We start from the raw sequence: 18,198 nt of genomic DNA on the forward strand, positions 1-18,198 counted from the left end.
CAGCAGGACTTCGTCTGTGGGACTCCTGTGTGACCTCGGTAGGGAGTCTCTCTCCCCAGAGTATTTTTGTTTACCTCTGGGAGGTGAACAAGCTTTCCCAGGGCTGTTACCAGGCGGAGACCATTGTAGGTTAGATTCTCAGTGAGGGCGGGTTGATCCCAGACCACTAAGGTGGTGTCCATTTGAATCCTGAACTCAAGAGAGGGCAGACCCAAGATTATAAATTCTCTGGGACACAGCCCTTCCTTTCTCCTCTGACAGAGCCCGGGTCTTGTTATTTCCCTGTGTCAGGGAGGTGCTTTTTGTTAACTGGTTTACTTCTTTCCCTGAAGCTGTAGTTGGGATTGTTTACTGCTTTGTTACCAAGAGCTGTCCATGCATTATTTCAGGACAGTACTGGGGAGGGGTATGGTAGGCATCATTGCCCCCATTTTAAAGCTAAGTAAAACCAAGGCTGTTGATTTAATGATTTGTAGAAAAGTTAATGACTCTCCTGAGATTATGCAGGTGGCAAACGGTAAAGATTTTCTCGGAGCTGCCATGAGAAACAAAGCGTTTCTTCTGTGTCTTTTTGCCCTGCTGCCACTGGTGGCATTCTTCATTAGGGGGAATCTGCTTACCAGTTCAGTATCAGCCAGAGAGAAGCTGTGTTTTCCTGCAGATTTATTCAAATTCATCCATTCAACAAATCTGAGCACCTGCTATGTTCTAGGTACAGAACTATATTCAGGAGCTCTTTTCACAGCTGGGATCTGAATCCCAGATCAAATAGATTTGCGGCCTGACATGCTTTCTGCTTTCCTCCCATAGACTGATAATGATCTCCAGCTGCCAAAGAAGGTCGTGGATGCCAAGAGAAAGGTAACCATTTCTCATCCCCTCGAGTGGAATTGGGTGCCTCTAGGAGCCCACATTGGCTGGCAGTAGACATGGCCGAATTTACAAGCTACAAAGATACTGCCTCTAGCCGCCACCTGCGGTTTAAGTTACAGAGTTTAAGCCGCCGCCTTGATGAGCTGGAGGAAGCCACAAAAAACCTCCAGAAAGCGGAGGATGAGCTCCTGGACCTCCAGGACAAGGTGATACAGGCCGAAGGCAGCAACTCCAGCATGTTGGCCGAGATCGAAGTGCTGCGCCAACGAGTGCTGAGGATCGAGGGCAAAGACGAGGAAATTAAGAAAGCGGAGGATTTGTGCCAGCTGATGAAGGAGAAACTTGAAGAGGAGGAAAACCTTACCCGGGAGCTGAAAGCCGAGATTGAGCAGCTTCAGAAACGAATGGCTGAACTGGAGAAGCTAGAGGAGGCCTTCAGCAGGAGTAAGAATGACTGTACCCAACTCTGTTTGAGCCTGAACGAGGAGAGAAACCTGACAAAGAAAATCTCCTCGGAGCTGGAAATGCTCAGGGTCAAAGTGAAAGAACTGGAATCTTCCGAGGACCGCCTGGGTAAAACTGAGCAGAGTTTAGTGTCAGAGTTGGAAAAGCTGAAATCATTAACTCTGAGCTTTGTAAGTGAGAGAAAATACTTGAATGAGAAGGAGAAAGAAAATGAGAAACTGATAAAAGAGCTCACTCAAAAACTGGAACAGAACAAAAAAATGAACCGAGATTACACAAGGAATGCTTCGAATCTCCTAGACAGGAACGACCTGCGGATCGAGGACGGCATCTCCTCCACACTCCCGTCCAAAGAGTCGAGGAGGAAGGGCAGTCTGGACTATCTAAAGCAAGTGGAGAATGAAACAAGAAACAAGTCAGAAAACGAGAAGAACCGAAATCAGGAAGACAATAAAGTCAAAGACCTTAACCAAGAGATCGAGAAACTTAAGACACAAATCAAACACTTTGAATCTTTGGAAGAAGAGCTTAAGAAAATGAAGGCCAAAAATAATGACCTTCAGGACAATTACCTAAGTGAACAAAATAAAAACAAACTCTTAGCCAGCCAGCTGGAGGAGATAAAGCTACAAATCAAGAAGCAGAAGGAGCTAGAGAACGGGGAGGTGGAGGGAGAGGAGGCCTTCCTGTCCAGCAAGGGCAGGCACGAGAGGACTAAGTCCAGGGGCCTCGGGAGCGAGGTGCCTGTGTCCAGGCACGCGCCCCGGGAGCTGTCACCCCAGCAGAGGCGGGAAAGGCACCGGAACAGGGAGCTCGCCGTCAACAACGAGAACTACCCGCTGAGCAACAGGCAGGCCTCCTCGCCCAGTCTCACCGCGAGGAGGACCACCAGAGCTTCCAACCCTGGGGCGGGGGCGGACGGCGGGGCCCAGGACATGAAGAGGGCTGAAGACCGATTTGCATCTGGCTCTTCTCAGAGCGAAGGGAAGAAGTGCAGGGAGCAGCCGTCTGTGCTCAGCCGCTACCCGCCCGCGGCTCAGGAGCACAGTAAAGCTTGGAAGGGAACTCCCAAGCCAGGTACTGAGAGTGGGCTGAAGGGAAAGGTAGAGAAGACAACACGAACGTTTAGTGAGACCACTCACGGATCCGTTCCCAACGACACACTGGGTAGAGCTGACAAGGCTTCGGACGCTTCTGCTGAGGCCCTCTTTGGCAGGCGGGGGCAGGGGCCTGGCAGTGGAAGCCAAGTCACTCAGGCCTCAGACTCTGGCAGTTCTAAGACCATTGGAGCTCTGGCCTCATCTCGAAGATCTTCCTCAGAAGGACTCTCTAAGGGCAGAAAGGCTGCCAGTGGCCCGGAGGCTGATACCACTTCCGCAAATGCCAAGGCTGCACTTTTATCAAAGTATCCTTATAGCTCCAGAAGCCAAGAGAACATCCTTCAGGGCTTTTCAACCCCGAATAAAGGAGTTGATCAACCCATAGCAGTTGTGATGGAAGACAGCAGTCAGCATGAGGCCCTGAGGTGTCGAGTCATCAAATCCAGTGGCAGAGAGAACCCAGACTCAGATGACGATGTGGACGTGGTGTCTCTTGTTACGGCCAAGTTGGTAAACACAACCATCACTCCGGAGCCAGAGCCCAGACAACAGCTCAACTCGAGAGAAAAAGCCAGATCCCGCGGGGGACTCAGAGCTGCCCTGTTTGAGAATGATAAAGATGCTGGGGCAGAAAATGAATCTGTGAAGCCAGTGAGAGCCTCCACCAATGCCGTGGAGTTCCCAGATGCCAATGGTGCTGGGGTAAAAAGCCAGCGGCCCTTCAGCCCCAGAGAGGCCTTGCGGTCCAGGGCCGTCATCAAACCTATCATCGTTGATAAGGATGTGAAAAAAATTATGGGAGGATCTGGAACTGAGGCCGCATTAGAGAAACAGCAATCCACCTCCACCTCTGTTTGGCCAGGGCCAAACAAAGTGACAAGCAGCATTACCATCTACCCCTCTGACAGTGGCAGCCCCAGAGCCAACCCAGGCGAGGGCCTGCGGGAGAGGCACACCTCCACCAGCAACATCCAGGTTGGGCCACCAGAGCTCACGTCAGTTAGCAACCACGTCAGCTCTCCCTTTGAGCTCTCCATTCACAAACATGACATCACCCTGCAGTTTACAGAAGCTGAAGGAGCAGGAGATGCGTCCCTGAAGAACAGGCCAGAAACAGTGGTCTCGCGGAGCAGCATTATCATCAAGCCGTCGGATCCTGTGGAGAGGAACAGCCATGCACCCCCAGTGGAGACAATCAGGTGGAAAAGCCATAGTGCCCCTTCAGAAGTGGGCCCCTCAGATGCCAGACATGTCACTGTGCGGAATGCCTGGAAGAGCAGGCGAGACTTGAACTCTTTAGAAGACCCCCTAACTCGAGCAGTTAAAAACGTGGAGCCCAGCAACGCCTACACCCAGAGGTCTTCCACAGACTGTTCAGACCTTGAACAGCCCAGGCCACACCTTTTTGAGCAGGGCGCTCGAAGGGTGGGAAATTCGGGGGAAGCCCCTGAGCTCACCTCCAGAAGGACCCAAAGCAGCCTCACCGTGTCCGAGGTGCTCACTCGCCGGAATCGGGTAGGAGATGCCGTCCCGGCCGCAGCCTGGAACCACTCAGCTGGCATGGTACGTCGCACTTGTTTCCCTCTCTCCCTCTCCCCTGCCTCTTCTCTCTCCCTTCCCCCTCCTTTCACTTCCCCCTTTTCTCCTTTATTCTGCCCTGGCCTGTGTGACTCAGTCTTATGGAGACCATGGGGTTGGGAAACACTGGGTACAAGTGGGTTGCTCAGAGATAAGGCGGGAAGAAGGAAGTACCCTGAAGGTGATATTGGGCTGAGAGTGGCAGGCATTTCCAAAATCTTTTTCCCAATTTATCTCCTCCATTTTGCCTTCATATATGAAGGCCACACAAAAAGGAGAGAGAGACGGCCTCCATCCTCTGGGTTTGCCAGAGCAGCCACAGGAGCTCCCCTCACGGCCCCCAGAGCAGCACCTGGAAGCCCAGGAACCAGCTGCAGCTGCTGCGCAGCTCGAGGCGAGGAGGAAGCTGGGGGCCCTTCTGTAGAGCACGGAGAGGGGGCCAGGCAAGCGAGTTCCTGCCCGCCTCAGTTTAGGCAGCAGATCCTTGTCAGCTTCCACTGGGCCTCCTTTATAAGCTTGACGCCTGAGCGCCCCTTTCTTTTGCCTCAGACACCCGTCTAGCCCAGTATATCCTCAGTGTGAGAGCCGGACTGGTTCAGTTTGGCTCATCACAGGACAGATAAGTCTGGAACCACCTCCTTAGTTGAAGGTCATAGTAGTATGTGACAGGGAAGCCCCCGGAAGTGCCTTTTAGATGTGGAGCCTGTGATGACGAAGGACATTTTGGACCTAGACACTGCTCCCTTCTTTCCACAGGAGGTGGCTGTGTTAACTTGAAAAGCCCCGTAAGCCTTTACAGGGGACTCAACACGGGACGGCGCTCTCCCCGCTCACCAGCTCAGTCTCAGTCCTGTCCCATTTTTTACACGTAGAAACTGAGAGCTGGAAACACAAAGTGCCTTCCGCAGGGCCACCCAAGTGAATGACTGGAAGAGTTAAGATTCAAATCCAGGATTCCTGTCTCTAAACGCAGCGTCCTTTCCACCCTGCCCACCTGACTGCTCGCTCATACTCCATCTGCATTTGCCTGGGAGGACCAAGGGGCACATTAACAAAGCAGAATTCTGTAGAAGAGGAGTGCGAAGACGGGTGTTGGGCCCCTGAAGTTTTGGGTATCTGAGAGAGAGGACGAGGGCAGGATGGGATAGAAAAGGGCAGCACGTGAACTTCGGTGATGGTTTATAGGTGAGAAGGAGGGAAAGAGCCAGCCAGCTTCCTTTCCAGCGGACTTCCCCCCGCCCCCAAGGGAATGGTTCTCGCCCCAGAAGCATGCGGCCTGCCTGTGCAGAACTCAAGGACTGCTGGCCCTACCTGTATGGGGGCCACTCTGTGCCCCATTCCAGGCCCTGTCCTCTCTAGGGCTCCTGTTCTGTTGAGCCTCCCACTCTACTCCAGGAGCTCCCAGCAGTTTGGAGCTCGTAGTCCACCCTGATTTCCAAGGACCTTTATCCTGGCCTGTCCTCAGGCCAGAGCGTATCTTTGCAGTTATACTATGAACTGTGTGCTCGTCTCCCTTTGCCAGCTTGGAGAGGACCATTGGGGTGGGGGGAGTCAGGGCATCCTGCTACTCACTGTGATTGTCCTCCACAGCTCACTTTTGTCATTTATTGGCACAGGAGGAAGGTGATGATTATACACTCAGTGCCTGTAGGCGACTGCACAACTCTCTGGAACGGTCTGAACTGCCTGCGAAGCAGGGGCTGCCAGAGCCTGGGCAAGGACGGGCCGAGGAACGGTTACGGCCAACCAGGCCCTGTGCTGAGGAGAACTGAGCCAGCCGGCTGAGGTCTGCTGTCTCCTCTGCTCCTGCTCCTCAGCTCCTCCACCTTCCCGCCCTATGAAGGATCCAAGGTGTTACGTGGGCTAGACAGACACCAGGTCTTGGCTGGGAGACTGGAGCAGAGAGCCAGCTGTGGCTCAGGTCTTCTTTGCCAGTTGGCCAGAGGGGATCAGAAACTACAAGCTGGACAGTCACCTGGGCCCAGCCTTCCCTGACGCATGAGTCCTCTCTCCTTGTCCCTGTCCCCCAGGTAGGATGGGTCATTCTGGCCCCCAAACAGGGAAAGATATAGAAAGCCCTTGTATCCCCACCACATGACAGCAGCCAAAAGCTCTTCTCTGCTTCTTGGTGGGTTGTTCCCGTGTCATAGGGCAGCCCCTTCTGTGTGGTTAATGTTCTGATTTCTTAGTCTCCTCACAGCATCCACTTCATTCCTCGTGTGTCCTAGGGGCCTAAGTACCCACTAAGACTTACCAGCCATCAGCTCCCTCTAGGGGCCTCCATTCTTTTTCCCTCTGGAGTTCCTCAGACTTTTATGGCAGAAGAGGCCTGTGCTGCCTCTAAGGGATTATGGGACTACTCTTTAGGTTAAAGCTTCTCTGACCGGGCCCCCCGGCTGACCATTGTTTCCTGGGGGCAGAGCACACGGGTACCCACCTATTGGAATGACATCGTCCCTCTCCCAAGCCCCCATCTCTCTGCTCACCTTCCAAAGGCACCTGGAAGTGCCCAAGCCTCGTGCATCTCCTTCCCTGGGCACCAATAATGCTGCTGGCATTGCCTGCTCCTGTCCTGTGGCGGGAGACTTCAGGCTGACTTCGTCATTTCCAGCTTTGGAATATTCCCAGACTTAACTGGGCCTGACCCAGCATACTCTGCCTTCTAGGAAGCGCCCAGCAAGGGGGAAAGTGGACAGGAGGAAGCGATTTCCCTTTAGTCACTCCACAAAGCAATAGCTCCACGAAAGGCATGGACTTTGTTCCTCCTCCTCCGTGCCCCACGGAGGAGCTGTCGCACTTTACCAAGCTGATGCATTCCTACGGAAGTGGGCCCGTGATGCCTGCAAACCAACTCTCATGATGATGACTTCGTTGGAGGAAAAGGTAATACATGCCCACCGGGAGCCCCAGGTTAATATAGTTCAAAATGTAGCAAACCTTTTAGAAAGCCACATAAATAAAAATCGATTCGTTTCCTTATACCATTCACATGGGGAAGTTAAAAAAGAACCATATGTTCTTGGCACTGCTTTGTCTGTAGTTTCTCTCAGTTCAAAGGGATCCCCTTTCAGCCACCACCTTTAGGAAGCAGACCCTCTTCCCTCATAGAGCATCAGGCTAGGAGTCAGGAAAGCGAAGTTTTCTCCATGGCTTCGTTCTTTGCTGTGTGACCTTGGGCAAGTTGTTGTCCTCTCAGGGCCTCGATTTCCCCATCTGTAAAATGTCTTCTTTGAAATAGATGGTCTCTTAGGGTCTTAAATCTGGCCTTGTACGATTCTTCTGTTTCCACCATCCTGTGGGGGTGATTCTTGCTTTTGGAAGGTATCATCCAAATGGGTTTGGGGAACACGTCCTCCTCCCTGGCTTTGTTTTTCTAGGCCTTATTCTTCCCAGTTTCCCCATGCTCTAATGCCACGAGGATGAGCTCAGAGCAGCCTCCCCAGCCTCATTTCTCCAGTCTGTGTAGTGAAGAGTTAGTTGCAATGTTCTCTGCAGCCCGTTTTGGCACCAGCCTTGCCCAATGCCACACAGCATCTCCTGGCTTTCAGGCCAGGTGCTTTCCATAACGTACGCTGGTGTGTCTCCTGTTCCTGCGCTTCCCGAGTTGTCTTCTCTGCCTCCACTCAGTGTGGGAACCAGCGGTCGTCTTGTCCTCGTCTGCATCAGACGTGGCGATCCTGGAGGAGGCTTGGGGGCACCTGCGTGACTTTTAGGGACAGGAATGTTTTGCTCACACTTCCACTTTCCAGAGTCTTGCCAATCTAAGGGCATTGTCATGTGGCTTGCCTTTCCTCCACACCGCTGCCTCAGATACTCAATCTAAGATGCTGTTTTCAAAATCTCTTCCTGCTGCTTCTCCTGGGTCACTGGCCAAAATCTAGCTTGCTCAAGGCTGCAAGCGCTCACCTGCAGCCTACCTGTCATTCTTCACTGGTTGGCAACCCTGAGAGTCCAAAGGAAACCAACCTCTGCGGTGGTCAACTGAGGGTACAGCAAACTACGTCTGTGGCTCATCTCTGCTGATGGAAACAGAAGGGTGCCAAGCCATGCCTACAAAGATCTCGCCAATAATGCTCGCCCTCGGGCGTTGGAGCCCTGGATTCTGGTGCTGTAGCTCCTGGTGCCAAAGTCTGGATCTTTCCACATTTCAGCACCACCACCATCTACCACTACCCAAAATGCTCTGTGGAAGAGGACAGCTGTAGTACCCTCTTGCTGGGGCTGCTATCTTAAAATCTGAGTGCAATAGGGTTTGCTTGTAACAATTGTTTCAGGATAAATATTTTATTTGTTAATCTGCACACTTTCTAGAACCGCTGTAAAATAGATTTTATTTTTAAATGTCCTCAGCATTGCAGGAAATACCATTTGTAATAGCAAGTGGAGGCTGGAGGTTCAGTTCCTCTGGCCTTCAAATGGCTGGCAAGGCTGGCTCTCAAATTCCAAAGTTGGAAGGCACATTTCTAAAAAGAAACCTAGGTGTGACCATCTGGACCCAGGCCTCACCATCAGGGGTCCTGGAGGGAATGTCCAAATAAAGGAGAGACCTGGTATTTGAACAGTTGTCTAATCAAGCCAAATGTCCCCACTGTCCCAGGCAGCAAACCCACTTCATGACAGACCTCTTCTGCAGCTCGGCTCTCACTCAGTTTTCCTGGCAGGCGTCCAGCTGCGGGAGGCTTCCGAGTGAGGCTGGGGAACCTGGCTCTCCAGGGCTGCTTGGGCGGAGGAAGCAGAGCTGCCTAAGTGCCAGGAGCTGGTCTGTCCCACCTGCTGCCGCCTGTCTCTCACCACTTGGATACCGAAACCAACCAGAGAAAGCTGCAGCCATGGTGGGCCAAGCAGCCGTGGCTGTTTCTGCTTTTGAGGGGCACTGGAGCAGTTGCAGTGTGGGTTAAAAGGGTTTGCAGTGGGGCCAGGGACTCCAGCCTCAGCCCCAGGCAAGCGTGCACATAAATCATCCCCCTCATGGAGTGCAGGAGTCGGTGTTGATCTTGGACTTGTCATCCTGGGGCAGTTTTAGTTCTTTCCATTTAGCGGGTTAGTGCCAAGTGCTACCACTTCCCAGTAAAGGAACAGGGACCCTGCGTCTGGGTCCCTACCTGCCTTTGCTGGTGTGGGGTTTTCTGTTGTTACTCTGACAAGACTGCTTTGGAAGAGCTGCTTTTAGGCATTATCTTTTGAATACCCCCAGTGGGGACCAGGGTTCTCCTCAAAGCCTCACAACCAAGATCATAGGAAAGGGGCCCTATTTTCCTGCTGCTTCACAGCTCAGAACATGTACTGAATGGAATGTATTTTTAAGAGAATAAAGTCTATTTTTTTGTATTTTAAAGATTGGGAGGGCTAGGGAAGTAGCCCTCACACTGTTATTGCATTATAGGCCCCTTTGTTAGGGGACATCAGTATCTGCCGGTCCACACCTACTTGCTCAGGCAGGTGCTCTGGTCTCACTCCTGCCCCTTGGAGTCTAGGTGCAGCAGCTTCTACATTCCTGCTCCAAGCATGGGACCAAGGAGGCCAGACCCTGTCCCTGGAACCAGGGCAAAGCCCTGTGCGGTGACTCAGGACTCCTTGGGTGCATGTGTGGCGCTGGAGCTGCCTGTCTGCATGTGTCCTCTGGCTCTAATGCTGTCTGTCGGCTCTGCAGCACAATATGTAACCAATAAAGCTCCCTCGTTCCCATGTGCTCTGTGTGAGTGTGAGTCAGTGATGCCATTTCTGTTGATGTCATCTCTGCGTACAACTGTTTTCTTTGCATTTGTGCAGCTAGTATATTTCACTGTATTTTATTTAAAATTCTCAGCCAATTACTGATGCTGTAAGGACTGGAAACGGCTAAGGCTTGGAAAAGGACATGCCTAGGACCTACATAACTGGACTGGAGTTAGAATCATTTAGTAGCTATTTCATTGCTACATTTTATTTTTAGGCTTACCTGTTTGTTTCACACCCAAAAAACAAACGATCGTCTGTTTCTCAAGCTGCCTATGCCATTTATTTAAAAACCAAAAACTCTTTCTTTCTTTAAAAAGTACCTACCACTGGCCCAGACACCCCAACCCCCCTGAGGCAATCATGTTAACGGCAGAGCTGGGGTTCACATACAGGTAGCAGCCCACAGTCCGTGTACTCCGAATGCATCAGTCACACCACTCGCCCCGCAGCCTGGTGTGCACATTTTCCCCATTGCCGTCATTCATTCTAAGACTAAAAGAAAAACACCCTTTTCATTTTCATCCAACCAGACCCACAAGGTCATGTCCCTTAAATATTACCCAGAATGAAACCTCACTTAGACTAACTATAGGGAAGAACTAACACAAGTAAAACCCAATTTGCAGAAGCAGATGACGTCCATGCATTCATAGTAACAATGTGTTTGTTAGGAGCCCTTGGGAAGGAACAGGTACTAGTCCCTTGTAAAAATGTTTCCACTTTCCATGGCGAAAGGGACTGTGCAGATGTGATTAAGGACTCAGATGGGGAGGTGATCTGGGTGCTCTGCAATGAAATCACAAGTGTCCTTCTAAGAGGGACACGTAGGCAGACCTGACTCCAGAACAAGAGGAGGTGACACTGGAAGCAAGACTGGAGTAACATACTTCGGAAGGGAGGGGGCCACGAGCCCAGGAATACAGCCACTAGAAGCTGCGAAAGGCAAGGAAATGGAATCCTCCCTCAGCACGCAGCAGGAATTTGTTACAGCACCAACAGGAAACTAATATATCAGCTAAGTTCCCTAAATCTGTGATCTTTTCCTTATTTAACACTTCCCAAAACTTTAATACCAATACTTTGTAGAGAAATGGAAAGTTAGCACATACCCACGGAGGGAATCTAGGGAATAAAGACAGAATGGTCTGCCAGAGACCCACCCAAACCAGTCTTGTGTTTTAGCTTGAAAATTCAGTTTCCTAATGTCCCCGTGCTTGACCTGCAGTTTCACATCTTTGGCACACACTCACCCCACAACCCAGTGGGCAAGTCCAGCCCAGACCAGGAGGCCCATTGCTTCTGTGAGAATCCCACCCCTGCAGCCCTATCTTCTGACCCGACCCAACTATTTTTCTCCTTTATATAAACATCCCCCTTATTTAAACATGCATAAAACTGGTATTTCCAAAGGAATAACACTCTGTTCTTGTATACAACTTTAACCCTAAGGAAAAACAAAAAAGTGATAGGACTAGTTTTATATGAAGTTTTATTCTCAAAATATTAAAAAAAAACAACCCTACACCAAGAGACTAACGTTCTCCCACAGCGCTTGCGCGCCTCAGTCTTTAGGAAGAACACAGGCCTCCACACTAACGGACACTAAGTCACTCAAAGGAGGCACCCTCCTTCATCAAAACCAGACAAGCCCCTTGGCCAGCTGAGCAGCGTGCGCACCAGCAGCTGCTTGGGAGCCCAGACACCCAGGTGAGTTTCCCAGCGGAATCTAGTATTGCCAGAAGAGCTTTCCTTACGCAGCAAAAGACACGCATGTCAGCCTCTCCCTTAGAGCGTGTCTGTCTCACATGCTTGGGGACTGCTGTGCAGGGACGCCTGGTGTGGCCTGGCGAGGCAGGGTGTACATGGCCCCCAAGAACTGGTCTGCAATCCTTCCTGCTTCTCGCAGCCCACTCAACAGAGCACCATGGACTGTAGCTGGGTAGTTACGGATTGTATGTTCTCCAGCAAAGAAGAGTCGTGGAATTGGCTAGTTCAGGAAAAAAATGAAAAGAGAATCAGCAGGTTGCAAATAGACCTTTATTCTTGTTGCGTTTGAGCGGCCAAATTCCTGCTGGCCTTTAAAGGCTAACCTGCCCCCACCCCCCCCCCCACCCCATTGCTTGTCTGTCTTTCTACCAAAAAAGGCGCTCTCTCATGAGCATGCAATCTCCTAGAACTGACAGAAGTAGAAGTGAGACAATAAAATCCAGCCCAGCCTTAGTTCTAGGGTGATGCTTAACTGCATCTGTTCTTAATTTTTGGTTGAACTCTTGGGGATACTCAGTTCTAGAGCTTCCTTTGCCTCATGTAGTACCTACTGGGGGGAGGGGGTTCCTGACTACACGGAACCATAGAGAACACAGCATCTGTTCTTAGTCAGGAACACCTCTGCCTCAGTACAGGGCAGGCATTCCTTACCACAGGGTCCTAAGGGACCCTTACTACTCTGAAGCAGGGTCTGGCGTTGTCTAGATAAGGACCCAAGGTTATTTCTCAGGGGCATGCTCTGGAGGCCCCTAGTGAATTGGGACCCTGCAACAATCCTATGAGCTATTTCAAAATGGGGTTCAATTAAAAATGTTTTGGGTTTTGTTTTTTAGGGACAAAAATCTGAATAAGGAAAAAGTACTTGGTTTATACTCTGGACTCTTCCATTCCCAGCATAGACTACCTAGATTACAAAGTCAAAATGTGAGAAATCAGACACAAATACCATTCCTCTTCCCTTTTCCTCTGCTCTTAGTTGTCTAAAAGGGTCAAGGACAGAACAACTAAAATGTCAAACAATCAGTGGCATCATTTTTACCGAGATCCTGGCCTCTCTCCTAACAAGCCCAAGTACAGTCTGCCGGCTTCTCACCTGCGGGGCACCTGGGATTGAGGGGCCGGGAGTGATTGGCTGAGCCATTAAATCATAGTCATTTCCAGATGATCCTGCAGCTACATAGGAATAGGAGCCCCGGGCCCAGGGATCAGCGCGCCAGCGAGACACCACAGTTTCCTTGGGCTGAAGGAAAAACCATGAGCAGAAGTTATTAACTGGACACGAAGAACTACCAGTCATCCCTGAAAGATGGAAAAACTGTGGTGGGTGGGGCTACAGGTGAGAGAGACAAAGAGGCAACATGCATGAGATGAATCACTTAGCCAAGTGAGGAACGCTGCTGCTTTTCAACAGTACGGAATGCCTTGCGACGGCACGGAGGCTGCCTTGCTGCCTTCCAGTCTGTGAATCCAGAGATCTACCCAGGACTTGACCTTTAACCTCTTTCATAAACTCACATGAAGCATTAATATACCTCCTTTCCAAGGAACTGCAAGGTCTAATAGTGTTTCAATGGGCCTAAAGGACAGAAAAAAGTACCAAGAGATTCCTTTCAGACTTCCCTAAGGGAGTCTGGACACTGTCCAAAAGGTGGGGTGCTGATGGAGGTGTAATCCCACAAGCAGAGACAACGGACAAGGCAAGCCGAGAAATGCAGCTGACAGCCTTCTCAATCCCCCAGCTCACGTACTGGGGGCTCTTCTGAATCCCACACTTAGGGCATGAACGCCAAGCATTAGCATTCATGTAAACCCAGCACACACCTCTCATTTGGGCTGAAAGTGTCTTGACCAAGAAGCTATGCTGCAACTTAAGAGAAAATGTCAGATCCTGCGTCAATCTGAACCCCAGATCCCCGTCTGCCCCCACCCACTTACTTACCTGGGGCACTGCACTGCTACCAAAAATCCCTTTGAGAATGGCCAGGCATCGGCCAACAATCACATCATCACTTATGTTTTCCATGATGCCGGCGGCTTCTCCTGCCACTAGTGCCAACAGTATTGGAGCTAGGGAAACAGAAAGGACAATTCCAGGGTTTTCCTAAAGACTTTTCTCAAGAACCTCTTTATTGGGCCCACATTATTCTCGGCACTCTGAAATCTGATGATCAATAGACAGACATGCACCACTCATGCTAGGTAAACTACAGTGAGTGAAGTGTGACTCATGTATTTCACCACTTATAGCTCTGCAGAACACAGATGTCCTAAAGATCGAATTTCAGACTTCGCTAACAAAAGAAAACTAAGAAGTATCCCTAGATTTAGGCACAGCATTCTTAGCCCTGCCCCCTTTGAGAGCTCCATGACAAGGGCTACATCCTTTCAGCTACCCCAGGCCCCTCCAAGCCCATCACCACCTTGACTCACCCATTTGGTGAGTATTTATGCAACAGGCTTATGTGATACGCACAGTACTAGATCCTAGGGATATAAAAGCTAGAGACTGTATACTCCATAGATCAACAGATAATCACACAGATAAAAATATTTTTGAACTGTGATAAAAGTTGTGAAGAAAAACACAGGATACAGAGAAAATAATACAGGGACTTAATTGAGATTTGAGGCGGTAGGGGTATGTGTGTCCTGGAAGTCCTCTCTGAAATAGTGACATTTAGGTCAAGACCTAAAGGCTGGAGGTAGAGTACGCCACGCTGGGAAGGAAGAGAATCAACATAAAGGCTCTCGAGGCCCAGGCCACAGGACATGTGCACTGCAGGATTCCAGGAGTGCAGAGGAGTGTGCCTGGAGCCCAGGAAGGGGTGGGGAGGAGACAGACAACGAGGAAGCTGAAGTAGAAGAGAAGGGCTAGATTGTGCGGGCCTTCCTAATGGCCGTGATAATGGAAAGCCGTCAAAAGACAGAAGCAGGGATAAGCAGTTAGTGACTACCGGCAACTGAGCAGGTAAGAGGTGAGAGTGGCTTTGACTGCGAGGTGGGCAGTGGAAAAGAAGGAAATAGGTCTGAGAGAGAGTGAGGCTGGCACTGACAGGACTTGCTGGCCTGGAGGGGAAAGGGAAAGAGCACTCCACTGTCATCGGAAAGCAATGCGCTCAGGGAAAGCCATGCCTCTTCACACTGTTCACAGCAGAATGTCATACATTCTTTTCTTGGAATGAGGTTGGGTCTAAATATGCTTTTTTTTTTTAGCTCTATATAGAATTAAGAGCAATCCAATTACAGAAGAAAGCAAAACAGGAGGTAGGAGTTTGATAAATACATCCTAAGGAAAGTGATCAAAGACTCAGGGGCAAGTCAGATACACAAGTCTGGCGATGACTTCCCAGGCAGCTTGCGGCTGTCCCTCCGGCTGGGCCGGGTCTTCCTTTGCTCTCCTTTGCAGGGCTCTGGGCTTTCCCTGCCACTCTACTTACTGCCCTGTTCTGAGACTGCCTAGCTCCTCACCGTACCCCCAGCTAGGCTGTGAGCTCCTTGAAGGCAGGGGTTTTTCCCCATATTCCCACCACCTAGAAGGGATTTCAGAAATTGTTTGTTGAGTTAATGAAAAATCAAGACACATATATTTGAGAAAAACCAGAATATTCCTAATTCTCTACTCCTTACATATGAAAAAGATCAGAACTGGAAAGCAGTTACCTTTATAGAGGTTCCAGAAGAGGAAGAGCTCACCCCTGCTGGCAGTGGTACTGCCAACATGCCCAAACAAATTGACACTTGGATCCCAGAACACCCGGTCGAAACACAACACCACCTATTGTAAAAAGGAGCGTGTGAGCTGGTGACAGGGTCCAGAGAAGACGGCTTTAAGAACAGCTGTAAGAACAGCTGTGCCTCAACACAAGTTCTTCCTCCTCAGACCTTACTGAAGTCTTCTCTAATCGACTCTCAACATAAGCCTAGAAATCCCTATTACAAATGTATTACTTAGGACAACATTTAGAGCTCTCTTTTTGTAGGCCTGGGATTGCAAAGTGACCCCAAAGAGTAAATCTTCATGGCTATATAATCAGGCAGTGAAGTGAATGAACTGACGGGCCTCACCCTGTAATCAGAGATGAGAGCACAGCAAAATGCACACAAATGCAGACCCCTATTCTCTCTGAGCAGAGAGTAGTAAGACTGGTATTTGTACAATGGGTATAGAGGTGCCCAGGCCAAGTTACCTTGTTAAGGTTGCCAAACCCCATCCTTTGGACTGCAGAGGTTTTCCATTCAGGAAGAGGTGGCACAAACTGAACAGCTGGTGGCTGCTGCTTCAGCACACCCAAGGGAAGGGTACAGAGAACTGCATCACATTTATAAATAAAGGTTTGGCTTGTGGAGCGGGTATTCACAGCTATCACTTCACATCCTGGAGGGTGGAGGGAAAAGACTTTATTGGCGATAAGGACAGTACTGACAAGGTATTGAAATAGTAAACATTGAGTGCACAGTACAATCTACGGGCTTTCTCAGTTAATTCTTACTACAAGTCTATGAAGTCGGTTCTATTCATTTTTTATAGAAGAAAGCTGAGGCAGAGGTGAAGTAACTTGTTTAAGGTCACATAGGTCTGAGGATTTAAACCCTAACAGTCAACTTTAGAGTCCCTGATCTTCATCACCATACTATCCTACATTCCTGATACAGTGGTGATCTTCTGGACTAATAAAAGGACCTTATCATTTACCAAAGTAAATTTAGACCAAAATTAAGAGTAAAATGCCTGGGGCCGGCCCCCTGGCCGAGCAGGGTTTTGCCGGTTCGGATCCTGGGCGCCAATTTAGTACCGCTCATCAAGCCACGCTGAGGCGGGGTCCCGCATAATAGCACTAGACGGACCTACATGGAGAATATACAACTATGTATTGGGGGGCTTTGGGGAGAAGAAGAAGAAAAAAAAGAGTAAAGTGCCTGTCCTCTGAGAATGATACCAAAAGACTATATTGCAGATGTAAGGGATGCTGCCTAAAGCTATAGAGCGTGCCGTCCTTGAGAACGCACTGTGATGCACAGCTTGCCAAAATATGAATGGGCTCAAAGTTGACCACAGAAAAGGCACTGAAAATAGGTTAATGTTATGTTTTTTGTTTTTTCCTTCAATAAATGCCTATTTATATAATTAAAAATTATATATGTATATAGCTCAAAGCAAGTTGTGAGAGCTCAGCGCATATCCATTTCCTGTGGCCACAGAGCCAGGCACAATGCCACAAAAGCTGTCCTTACTATTCTTCACCTGCCTGTAACTGGCTCTTTAAAGGCTGCAGATCTCAATACCGTCAGCTAGAAGCTGCCTCTGAAGAGAAAATTAAATGGAAAAAGTGCTTGTAAAAACATATTTGTAGCGATCTCAGCAACTCTAGAAAAGGGGTCATGGAGGGCAAGATTGGTGGCCACATCTCCACTGTCATAGGGCCCTCAGAGAGGGGGTGGTGACTGGCTATCTTAATTCCAAAAGTGGCTGGACAACAGGTTCCCTCACTCCACCTTAAATGCACCCTGAAACCAGCAATAAGCAGCACTGTGCCCAGGGCGCAGGAAGCACAGCGCAGGGCGCCTCTGCGGTCACTTAGCAGCAGGACTGCTCCCGGAACTAGAAAGCAGCCTGAGCAGTCAGCCCACCTGAACAGGAAAAGCCAGAATGGAGCCAAAGACCAAAATGCACACAGTGAAATGTAACAAGTAGGACCTACTGGATAGGGACCAAAATCCTGGTATTTAAGAATATACTTAGCAAAATTAGATCCAAACTTACTGGCTGTTATTATAATACCAAACTAATTCATGCACAAACTGGAAACTAAAACCTGTCTCCATTTTCTGGTTTATGCAATAATGGGGTTGGAACCTCCGAAGGCTCTCCAGCCTCAATCCCTCTGTAAATGCCAAGTTGTTAACTGAGGAGTCAGAGTTTACAAGACCTTCTATCAGGAAATGTACCTCATATTTTTTCTGTAGGTCAAACTTTCAGATAAGAGATGCGTCTTCCCAGTAAAGCAGTGACATACCTGAAGCTGTGTAGCGAACCTGTCGAACTGCCGTGTTCAGTTTAATGTCTAGGCCTTCTGCTAAAGCCACAGGCACACAGGAGTAGCCATTCCGCACTGTGAGGTGGCTGCCAGTAAACTCAAAGTCATCATCCTAGAGATGAGGGAAATGGATGTATTTTCACATTTTCTTAAATCTATGCCATTTATATTGAGTTCTGTAAGACATAACACTGAAAGCCCCCAGCCTGTGGAAACAGTCAATTTCTAAGGCATTAATTAAAGAACAATTACTCAGTATTCAGCTACAGCTGCCCCGGGAAACTGAAGGGAAAAGAAAACATGCCAAAATGTCCCTAATGGCTACCTTTGGGCAGTGAGATTAAGGCAGTTTCTTTTTCCCTAGATAGAGTTTTTGTCATCACAGTCTTACACTACCAAGTCTAGACTATCCATGTGGGGTGGGAGAGAGAAGGAAGCTGATTCAGTCAATTCACATGATTGGATATAAGAGTTTGTCTGTTTGGCTTTTGGATGTATTACCGATTTGGGGGATATCTGATTCATCATCCTAATTACATTTTCTATTACCGAAGAGCAAAGTCAGTTTTTATTTCTTAAACTCACAGATTTTAAAGTTGAGGAAGACTTCCAAAATTAAAGTAGGTCAAATAGATGAAGCAATCTAGGATTATAAAGACTGG

General features: G+C 49.2%; 2 protein-coding genes across 13 annotated transcripts in view; one reads left to right on the forward strand and one right to left on the reverse strand.

Moving 5' to 3' along the window:
• Positions 1-18,198, forward strand: part of LUZP1 (leucine zipper protein 1) — a 126,497-nt gene that overhangs the window by 74,840 nt on the left and 33,459 nt on the right. For 10 of the 11 annotated variants that reach the window (XM_070510717.1, XM_070510724.1, XM_070510721.1 and 7 more), the window contains 2 exons: positions 811-4,001; positions 5,633-9,704. In XM_070510717.1, the coding sequence (XP_070366818.1) occupies positions 930-4,001; positions 5,633-5,788 (3,228 nt within the window). In that variant the 5' untranslated portion in view covers positions 811-929 and the 3' untranslated portion in view covers positions 5,789-9,704. Of the gene's footprint in view, positions 1-810; positions 4,002-5,632; positions 9,705-18,198 lie in introns of those variants that run through there. The other variant, XR_011503572.1, reaches the window with a different exon arrangement.
• The window catches only part of KDM1A (lysine demethylase 1A), a 56,724-nt gene continuing 49,732 nt past the window's right edge, over positions 11,207-18,198 (reverse strand). For both annotated transcript variants that reach the window (XM_014855097.3, XM_070510726.1), the window contains 6 exons: positions 17,516-17,648; positions 15,689-15,876; positions 15,162-15,276; positions 13,441-13,568; positions 12,595-12,741; positions 11,207-11,721 (listed from right to left, as the gene is read on the reverse strand). In XM_014855097.3, the coding sequence (XP_014710583.3) occupies positions 11,536-11,721; positions 12,595-12,741; positions 13,441-13,568; positions 15,162-15,276; positions 15,689-15,876; positions 17,516-17,648 (897 nt within the window). In that variant the 3' untranslated portion in view covers positions 11,207-11,535. The remainder of the gene's footprint in view (positions 11,722-12,594; positions 12,742-13,440; positions 13,569-15,161; positions 15,277-15,688; positions 15,877-17,515; positions 17,649-18,198) is intronic.

Source organism: Equus asinus, chromosome 5, assembly GCF_041296235.1.
Source record: "Equus asinus isolate D_3611 breed Donkey chromosome 5, EquAss-T2T_v2, whole genome shotgun sequence".
NCBI lineage: Eukaryota > Metazoa > Chordata > Mammalia > Perissodactyla > Equidae > Equus > Equus asinus.